Consider the following 10743-nt stretch of genomic DNA (forward strand, 5'->3'; position numbering starts at 1 on the left):
TAAAGTGCAACTCAGAATGTTTAAACTAGATGCACTTACCCTATTTGCACCCTTTTTGTTTGGTGCTATTAGTTAAGTATAGCTTGCTCTGCAGTACGATGGACCTAAGATAATAACCCCACGTATAAACGGGGAGTCAGAGTCTCGATAAGAAAGGACCGGGTATGGTGGCACTCATGACCTATGTCGAACCCTTAAAATAACAACCCAAGTCCAACAGTAGTCAATCACAGGTCGATGATATATTGATTTATTAGGAAACTAGCTGATGCCCACGACTTCGTCATCGTGGATTTAGGTTTTAAAAAAATCATGTTTTCCATAGCCATAGGTGACATAACATGCATACCAAATTTCAAAGCTGTCTGCCCGCGGCTTAGCTCGTAAACAATTTTCAATTTTCCCTCGGGAACTACGTAAGGAATTGGGATAAAAGGTAGCCGTGTTCTTTTCCTTGTCAAAGGCTACATGCATGCCAAATTTTGTCCAAATCCGTTCAGCTGTTTTTGCGTGATTGAGTAACAAACGTCCAAACATCCAAACATCCACACTTTCACATTTATAATATTAGTAGGATACTCGGTATGCTTACAGCAACGCCAAATCGCATACCGAGTCAGAAGTTACATGTACATAGTTTAATTAATTCACATATACCAATATTAAAAACATCTAATTGTTGGTGCTGAGCAATCAGACCATTGAGCAAGGTAAGCTGATCAAGGCAAGGTAAGCTGAGGTAATGATGATTATATTGATGAAGAAATTGTGCCTAGTTTATTTGTAGCTGTTAGTGTTTGCAGCTGGATATATTTCAAAATCTTTGAATAGTGCGTATTGCCAGTGATGGTATTACGGATCCGAGACATAGTCGCCAACTATGCGGCTCATAAGAAAGGTCAGTCACTCGACGGGCGATGACAAGAACTGTGCTCAGAGTTTCTCTAAGTGACCAAATCAGAAATGAGAATATCCATAGTATTAAGAACCAGAGTAACCAACATAGTTCAATGGGTTGCGATGTAGATGATACCAAGAGACCTATATACCTACATATTATCAAGGGTACTAAGGTGCTGGAATGGTGATATACTCGTATCTATTGAGTCACAGAGAGGTGTTGGATCGACGCTGCACAGGATACGGTATTTGACAACTAGTCAAATCAGTAACTTTTTATTAAACGTCAAAACACGCACTTAGTAGGTATGCGATATTGTATGAAATACTGGAATGTGGCGTCACATCATAATGACGTACTTTTTTAGTTTAATCTATAAATTTAAAATGACGTGGATTTTACGTATTTTGAAAGACCCTCTATTTAATAATCACTGAGAAATAATTTATTTTTGATGTAGTCAAATACCCTATTGTGGTATGTGGAAGTTCCTACAAGAGATCTATGTCCTGCAGTCAACTAGCTATCAATTGACGACAATGACGATATTTCAAAAGTTCCGATATGCCTACTCTAAACAATAAATAATCATTCTTTAAACATAATTAATAGATAGTTAGGTAATCATAATAATGTAGATAGGTACAAGAAAAAATGCGACATAAATTTTTTACATACCTAATACAAAAATGCAATCGATGTTCAAGATTTTGGAATGCAAATAACTTATGAAACGTTAATTGCTGATAACGTTCATAAATAATATATAAAGGCTTGCAAAACTAAAAATATAACATAAATTGTTAGTGCATACTCCAAAGCATAAAAAAATAAAATCTAAAAATGATTGTACTTAGTAGTAATATAAAATTGATTTTATTGGTACTTCTATACGTCGTAACTGCTATTGTTTCATCTAAAAAAAATCCTCCTTACAATTTGAGAGAGGGACCAGAACATTTCGAAGATTTCATAAATATCCATAACAAGGTTTATGGTAGTGACGAGGAAAAGGCTATGCGTTATGAGATATTTTTGAGGAACTTAGAACAAATTAATCAGTTGAATGCTAAACATAATTATACTGAGTTTGGTAAGTACAACTTTTTCATTGCTCTAAATCAGTACCCTTATTAAATATGCGAAAGTGTGTTTGTTTGTTTGTTGTTGGTTTGTCCTTGAATCACGTCACAACGGTGCAACGGATCAACGTGATTTTTGCATGGGTATAGATAAAGACCTGGAGAGTGATAAAGGCTTTTTATCCCGGAAAATCAAAGAGTTCCAGACAACTAGTCAAATCAGTAAATTTTTATCAAACGTCAAAACGCGCGCTTAGTATGCGAGCTTCTATGAAATACTGAAATGTGAAGTCACAATCATTTAACGTGTTTTTTAAGTTTAATCGATAAATTAAAATGGTTATTACACTTAAAACTAACAAAGGGCGTAGATTTTACGTATTTTGGAAGACCTTCTATTTAATAATCACTGAGAAATAATTTACTTTTGACATAGCAAATACCCAATTCCTGGATTTCATACATTTCTGTTTTATTACGTTTCAGGTATAACCCAATTTTCCGATTTGACGCTGCAAGAATTTTTAACAAAACAAACCTGCGTCAAAGCCTCTAGTAATTACTATGGAGACTGCAGACCTGTGACCGAGGACCTGGACTACTATGACGGGCCGACTAGAATCAACCTTGATATTGTAAGGCTACCAACCGATATTGATTGGCGTGATAAGAACGTGGTCACTAGTGTCAAAAATCAAGGCGGTTGTGGATCTTGTTGGGCCTTTAGTACTGTTGGTAAATGACGTCATTTCTTATTAGAAATAGCGACTGTTTCTTTAAAGGCGTTTTTAGTTGTCAATAGGCTCAATACATATTTACACTAAACATAAATGAAATATTTATAAATGTAACCTAGACTAAAAATTTATAAACTTAGAAATCCGTTCCTAGACATTTATTCGAATTAGTGTAAAAGGGCAAAATGCAGCGAGTGCAGCATTAGCAATATAGGAATTAGTTATTAGAAGTTTAGGCTAACGTAATATGGAATATACTTAGGTATTAGCTTAAAGCGGGATCTTAATAAGGAATAAAGAAGCCACTGTATTTATGGTAGAAAAACAATTATATATCATCGATATAAATGACAAGATATGCCCAAGTGAACAAAATTTTTCACGGTTTTGAAACCAAATAAATCAGCGCCACCTTTTAGATACTAATGAACGACCCGTTTGAAATCCAGACATCACTGAGGTTGGTGCCATTTTGCCATTTTGTTTGTTCAATGGCCCTGTCCATACGAAGTTGTATATAAGTCAATGTAGATGATACAAAATATATATAATATGTAACTAGTTTTACAATGAAAAGACTGACTACGCCAGATTTACCAAAATGTGAACATTTGTTTATAATATGACTTTCACGTTTCAGGTAACGTAGAAAGTATGAACGCTATCAAAACTGGCCAGCTTACCGACCTGTCGGAACAGCAGTTGGTTGATTGTGATACTCAAAATAATGGATGTAAATCAGGAATACCAGCTGTGGCTTTACAGTAAGATCTTTTTCTACCGAATCCAAAAGAAAAAACTCAAAGCATATACCTATTCATAATGGGTATACTTAATGCCCGCGACTTAGTCCGCGTGGATTTAGGTTTTTAAACATCCCATGGGATCTCTTTAATTTCCCGAGATAAAAAGTAGTCTATATGTAAGGACATAGGCTACTTTTTATCTCGGGAAATTGGACATAGACTACTAGGGACTACATAGGGTCCTTACCCGGGATGTAAGCCAATTACTCTGTACCAAATTTCACAAGAATATTATGTACTAAGTTAAAATAGAGAGAAGTGTAATAAGGGTATTATGGATCTGACATAGTCACATAGTGATTGAAAGATCCCAAAAAATTTAGAAAAAAAAAAACAAATTTCACTGTTGGGCCGTGAAAAGCTAGCAGAGAGACAGACAGACACACTTTCGCATTTATAATATTAGTATGGATTGTATCTACACCTTTTCATTGCCGATTGTTGAATTTGTAAGATAGGTAACTATTAATTACGTGAACTTAAAACTAAAGTTACAAGGGTTCCAAGCACGCCCTAGTTTGAGAAGAAGCCTACGACAAACTCAAGAGGAGGAAAAGGTCCTCCTTTTCCTCCTCTTGAGTTTGTCGTAGGCTTCTTGTCCCCGATAATGCCATCTCGACCTCCTGGTCGAGATGGCATTATCGGGGTATGAGGCGGGAGACGATCCGCACACCCCTCGCTCTAACCCGGTGCGGGCGAGCGCAGGTGACGTGCGGGACATCCCCCCCACACCTCTTACCCCGATTGCTTTCTCGACCTGTCGTATACACATTTGTTATTGATAAGTACCTATTTTGTTTTTTAAGGTATTTTATGTCTAAGGGCGCCATGACATCCGAAAGCTATCCTTATACAGTTGCGGACGGCACATGTAAATACGACGCTAATTCAGTCGCAGTTAGAGTTGCTGACTGCGTTTCTGTGACTGGCGGTGAGGATGCCATTGCTGAACAACTGGCTCAAATGGGACCACTCTCTATCGGTAAGTTAGGGATATTCTCTATCATCCTCATCATCCACCGATAGACATAGGTATCTAGTAATAATAATCTATATACTTATATAAAAGGAGAAGGTGACTGACTGACTGACTGACTGATCTATCAACGCACAGCTCAAACTACTGGACGGATCGGGCTGAAATTTGGCATGCAGATAGCTATTATGACGTAGGCATCCGCTAAGAAAGGATTTTTGAAAATTCAACTCCTAAGGGGGTGAAATAGGGTTTTGAAATTTTGTAGTCCACGCGGACGAAGTCGCGAGCATAAGCTAGTTAATAATAAATCTTTTTTATTCAAGTAAACTTTCACAAGTATTTTCGAATCGTCGGATGCATCTACCACTGGTTCGGAATGCCTTTCCTACCGAGAAGAACCAGCAAGGAACTCGGCGGTTGCTTTTTTCAAATATTTGATATACAATATTAGGTATGCCATGTATAAAATAGTATTTGCAGTCCTGTAGGTTGCTGGAACGAGCTGCAGGTCAAATCCACGCTCTTTTATCATTTAGATAATCTTCAATTGTGTAATATGCTTTTTTCAGGAGCATACTTTTGATAGATTTTTTAAACTTGTGTAAAGGTAAATTCAAAATAGTTTGCGGGATTTTATTATAAAAGGTTATATAGGTCTCATGTAGGGAATTCCACTTGCCACGGTCTTGCGCCAGCTCCCTGCGATTCGTTTGATGTCGCCTTTCGGTGCGAGGTCCATATTCTCCATACACAAAGACAAAAAGTCAGTGGGCGTTAACCATTTTGAGTGACCAACAAATCTATGTTTTCGAATTAAATTTCGAATGTTTTTTTGAGAACATAGGTTCTCTAATAGAGTAGAACGGAAAACACAGGCTCGTTTGTGATTGGTTGGGCACTCAAAATGGTTAAGGTCCACACTCCACACTCCACTGACTTTTTGTCTTTGTCATTTGTATGGGATTATGGAACAGAGTAAGGTCTATAATAACTTTTCTCTGTGGATAGAGATAACGGTTATTGCCCGGTATTTCGTCCGCAATACATATAAAAATTATATGGGTATCATCTAGTGATCACTTGGTTATAAATTTTTAGGTAGATACCCCATGGTAACTGTGTTGGCTGGGGTCCAATTTCAGACAAATGTGGCTCAATCAATAGCGTTCTATTTTTATTGTATAATCATAAGTATTTCATAGAAAAGGCTTAGGTAACCACAGGTTATTAAAATATCTTTTCAGCTATCGATTCGGCTTCTATACATCACTACAATGGAGCTATAATACACGGACAATCTTGCCAATCCGGGCCAATTAATCATGCTGTACTTCTTGTTGGGTATGGAACAGGTCAGTGATTTTCATTTAGTTTTATTTTTCTACCCTGTTTACCTGTGATCTACCGCAAGTCTAAGGCTGTGAGATCTGTAGAGCTCAGAATTTAAGTTTGCTCAGACTTAAGATTGAGTTAAAACGAGACAGATTTATGTGAGAGATATAAGTACATTCTGTGTCGTTTTAACTCTGTCTTAAGTCTAAGCAAAGTCAGAGTTGGCTCTATAGATTTCACCCTTAGACACTGAGTTAGCGAATCAGTAGGCTGGGGTAGATACGGTTTTAATAAATAAATATAAATAAAATGTTTTTATTTCGACCAACAAGGATCATATTGGTGTTAGTAATTACACGAAACTTAAACCTCATTGTTAGTAATTATTAATATGTGTTAGTAATTACACGAAACTTAAACCTATTTGTTAGTAAAAAATCTAAGTATAACTATTTAAATTAGGACAGGATCGATTGAATGAAACTAATAATCACATTTTGAAATTTAGTGCGATTTGATGTTGAGCATCAACATCAAATCGCACTAAATTTCAACTCTAAAGTTCAACTAATGTTTTCAGATAGCGCAAGTGGACTTAAATACTGGATAGTGAAAAACTCTTGGGGTGAGATCTGGGGTGAAAATGGCTACTTTAGGATGGAGAAAGGAGTGAATTGTCTTAGCATGACAAGCCAGCCACCAGTCTATGCTGTCATCCAGTGATACTAAAGTTAACAAATAACATATTATTAGAAGGATCCAACAGATTCTTCAATTAAAAAAACAGCCAAGTGCGAGTCAGGCTCGCGCAATGAGGGTTCCGTACCTACTACAGTCGTATTTTTTCGATATTTTGCAGGATAATTCAAAAACTATGATACAAAAAAATAAATAAAAATCTGTTTTAGAATGCACAGGTGAAGACCTTTCATATGATACCCCACTTGATATAGTTATCTTACTTAGAAATTGAAAATACTAATTATTAGTTCACGGTTTTCAGATTTTTTCCCAAATGTCAGCTATAAGATCTACCTACCTGCCAAATTTCATGATTCTAGGTCAAAGGCAAGTACCCTGTAGGTTTCTTGACAGACCGACAGACAGGCAGACAGACAGACAGTTCCTTTTGAGGTACGGAACTCTAAAAAATTAGATAACGAAATATGGCATGGAATAATGATATTGATACTTCATTTACGTAATAAATAATTAATAGAATTTGTGTGTAAAATATATTTTAGTAAAACGTGCATAGTTATTTTTATAGTTATTTTTAATTTCTTTTTATTTGGTACAATTATTAGCTTGTTAAAAACCACAATCACTATACTATACCTATCCATTTTTTGAGTTGCTAACAGACCAGCCAGATTTGGGTTCTTAAATATCTCGTGGGTCTCGTGGGTGGGGAATGTAAGTTCGCTCTGTACCAAATTTCATCAAAATCGGTTAAACTGTTAGGCCGTGAAAAGCTAGCAGACAGACAGACGCACTTTCGTATTTATAATATTAGACGTATTGATAATATGCACATGTGGTCATGCAAAATTTCCAAAATGGTCTGAACTGGTCTCACGGTATAATTGGACGCAGCGGGCTCCAGATAATCCGGGTTCGATTCCCGGCCGCATTGTGAGCACCTCGTGTGTGCGATTGTTGGGGGTTTAATCAATTAGTTTTATCGTGCGACGGAGGATTTTCCGCTTGATGACATCTTCGCAATAGATGCTATGATCATCCGAAGAATTGAGATGATATAATATGAATTGAGATTCATTCTATTATGACTATCTCTATCTCTTTACTACATATATCTACCTATTTCTGTAGCGTGAAAAATCATGATCTTTTCATTTCATGAAAAATGCCCTAGTGTTCTCCGCCTTCACCGCTGAGTTTCTTTTGCATCGTTCAATTCGTTGTCTGTCTGTCGTGTCTGTCAATACCGATCAAGGAAACCAAACCCTATTTAGGTTACTTTCTGATGACCTAGAATCATGAAAATTGGCAGGTTGTGCTGTCTTATATCATAAATAAAGGGAAATATCCAAAAACCATGAATTTGTGGTTGCAACACAAAAAAATTATAAAATGTTAGTGTAAATAGGTACAATGTTGTCTTTTACGATGGTACGGAACCCTTCGTGTGCGAATCCGACTCGCACTTGATCGATTTTTTTTTACTTTGATATCAATAGAGAACTGAAACTTGCAACTCTCAGATACTCCACCTTTGAGTCCTACCTTTTCAAAATTAGATCCTTTTCATTCATTCGTTTATTTATTTGCATAGATTGAGTTATAATAGATGTTATGATTATGGGTACTATATATAATAACTAAAATGTATATATAATTAATCTTAATGTAAGTGAACAGTATGTTCTTTTTGAGAATAAATTCTTTAAACCGAATAACTTATTATTCTAATTTTACATTATTAAAATCCATGTATTAAAAAAACAACTAAATTCAATTAACCTAAGAATAATAAAATTCGTCAATTAAATAATAGCAATTAATAATTTTAAAATAATTAGCATAAATAATTAAATCAATGAAAATATATTCAATATTAGAACGTCTTTTATTTCCTACTGACTAACACGGCATTACATCTACTGACTGAGGCTGAAGACGGTAGCATCAATCGACTCCATTCATCTCTCGAGGATCCTAATCCCACTTAAGACGTTTTCACACAACAATCAACTGTTTACCCCTCAACGGGTGTGGAGAAAAGGTGGTAACAATGAAAATCCGGGAGATGGTAATGAAATGGCTTACAACAATGTAGTACCTACGGTGCCTCTGTGTCTGGGATGAACGCGGCTTTCTTATTTCTCGGAGTAAGTATGGTCTGATTGGTTCTATAGCTTTTATTCCCTTCGAAACTATATGATTCAGTAAAGACGTTACTTAAGTATAGTTTTTTTTTAAGTTTGGTTACAGAAGGTTTGTGTCCTACTGATACTGTACCGCATTTTACAACCACAGTCCTACAATCAAAATACAAATTAGTCATAATCATCATCATCATCAGCCGATAGACGTTCACTGCTGGACATAGGTCTCTTGTAGGACTTCCTCACGGCACGGTCTTGCGCCGCCTGAATCCAGCGGCTCCCTGCGACTCGTCTGATGTCGTCCATCCACCTAGTGGGGGGCCTTCCAACGCTACGTCTTCCGGTGCGAGGTCGCCATTCCAACACCTTGGGAATTGGGACCCCAACGTCTATCGGTTATACGAACTATGTGCCCTGCCCATTGCCACTTCAGCCTCGCAACCCGTTGAGCTATGTCGGTTACTCTAGTTCTCTTACGGATCTCCTCATTTCTGATTTGATCACGTAGAGAAACTCCAAGCATAGCTCTCTCCATCGCCCGCTGAGTGACTTTGAGTTTTCGTATATCCATAATCATATATCCTGCCAAGCATGGTGTGCAAAATTTATTGAACCCAGCATATTCTTATCTCATCTTCTTAAAATATTATGTAATCGAGTAAGTTTATTAATTGTGTATCAGTGATTATATTTTCGCGCCCAGGTCTGAGGATTAATTGATGAATTCATTTGGCTTTAGCCCTGAACAGGCTTAGATTTTTTAAATTATTACTTTAGTTCTTCTTGACACAATTACACGCTTTTCGAGGTAAGAAATAATTGCAGGGGATTTCTAGTATATTTATATTATTTATTTCTAAATCTTTTTAACAAAGCTTGGCTGTAATCACATCAGTTGATAAGTGATGATGATGACGGAGCGCTCTTTCTAAAAAAGATCTATTCGCTCATGATTTGAATTTTCCTATGGTCCTGAACATCACATGGGCAGCATGGTCCTGAGATAATTTCTAGTATAACTATTCTGTAAACATTCCTGAATAAAGGAGCTATGGACTAGACATAGTGGTACTTTTTCTTACAAGACAGAAGTTCTTTAGTTTATTATCTATGCTATGGCATATAAAACCGAATTCCTATACAATTTTAATACATTCATTTTCTGCTAACTAAAAGATCATTCATAAAACTTACTTAATACTTAACTATTTATGAATGAACCGACAATGTTAGGATTATCAACTACCAGCTCACAATGAAGTACAGCATCAATGAATGCGGCATTTCAAAGTACAGACCATCAAATGCTTAGTTTATTTTAACCTTTATTCCTATTGACATAAGGGTGGTGTCTTTGTTATGGTTAGCAGTTACAACTAATTCCTCTGTTGTAAATATTTGTGAATGAATCTAAGCCTGGATTTCTAGTAGGGGATCAGAATCTGCATCGCTTTCTGTGCCTTTGTGTTTTTAATTCGGTAGCGGATAGCGGTATGGTCATTCAAAAGGACTGTCGATTTTGAGAGCCTCAATAGCCCAACGGTTAAGGAACAGACTGGATTCCGAAAGGTTGGCGGTTCAACCCCACCCGTTGCATTATTGTCGGACCTACTCCTAATACAGGATTTTTGCTTAGTTGGAGGGGAAAGGGGAATATTTGTCACTAGATGATACCCACGACATCGTCCGCGTGGAATTAGGTTTTTGAAAATCCGGTCGGAACTCTTTGATTTTTCGGTATAAAAAGTGACCTAAGTCACTCTCTATATCTTTATGTATACCCATGCAAAAAATCACGTCAATCCGTTGCACCGTTGCGACTTGATTGAAGGAAAAACACACTTTCACATTTATACTATGGTTACTGATAACACCAGAAAAGGTTGTTTGAATAGGTAAGCTGACTGCTGAAGTAGGTAGGCAGGTACACCATCATTGTCAATTAAATCACCTCGGTATTGAATTTATTGCGGATCCTACGAAAGAATAGGTATATTGTGTCACCCAGCACTTGAAGGTCTTTTATTTATTTATTGCAATTTACTGCTAATTCATTC

The 10743-nt window shown here is 36.6% G+C and overlaps 1 protein-coding gene across 1 annotated transcript; it reads left to right on the top strand.

Annotated features, from left to right (window-relative positions):
* The first annotated feature begins 1732 nt into the window (after positions 1 to 1732).
* Positions 1733 to 8107, top strand: LOC138402657 (cysteine proteinase-like). The gene is made up of 6 exons (XM_069500217.1): positions 1733 to 1994; positions 2470 to 2718; positions 3361 to 3484; positions 4333 to 4508; positions 5750 to 5857; positions 6418 to 8107. The coding sequence occupies exons 1-6, from the start codon at positions 1745 to 1747 to the stop codon at positions 6558 to 6560; spliced, it is 1050 nt and encodes a 349-aa protein (XP_069356318.1). The 5' UTR covers positions 1733 to 1744; the 3' UTR covers positions 6561 to 8107.
* Positions 8108 to 10743: the final 2636 nt, after the last annotated feature.

This window comes from Maniola hyperantus, chromosome 1 (assembly GCF_902806685.2).
Source record: "Maniola hyperantus chromosome 1, iAphHyp1.2, whole genome shotgun sequence".
Lineage (NCBI taxonomy): Eukaryota > Metazoa > Arthropoda > Insecta > Lepidoptera > Nymphalidae > Maniola > Maniola hyperantus.

What these genes read in the sequence shown, in the direction of transcription:
- LOC138402657 (XM_069500217.1), top strand. Translation starts at nt 1,745, where the DNA reads ATGATTGTACTTAGTAGTAATATAAAATTGATTTTATTGGTACTTCTA. An exon ending in AATGGGACCACTCTCTATCG is followed by an intron (nt 4,509 to 5,749) that starts GTAAGTTAGGGA and finishes ATATCTTTTCAG; the next exon opens with CTATCGATTCGGCTTCTATA. An exon ending in TCTTGTTGGGTATGGAACAG is followed by an intron (nt 5,858 to 6,417) that starts GTCAGTGATTTT and finishes TAATGTTTTCAG; the next exon opens with ATAGCGCAAGTGGACTTAAA.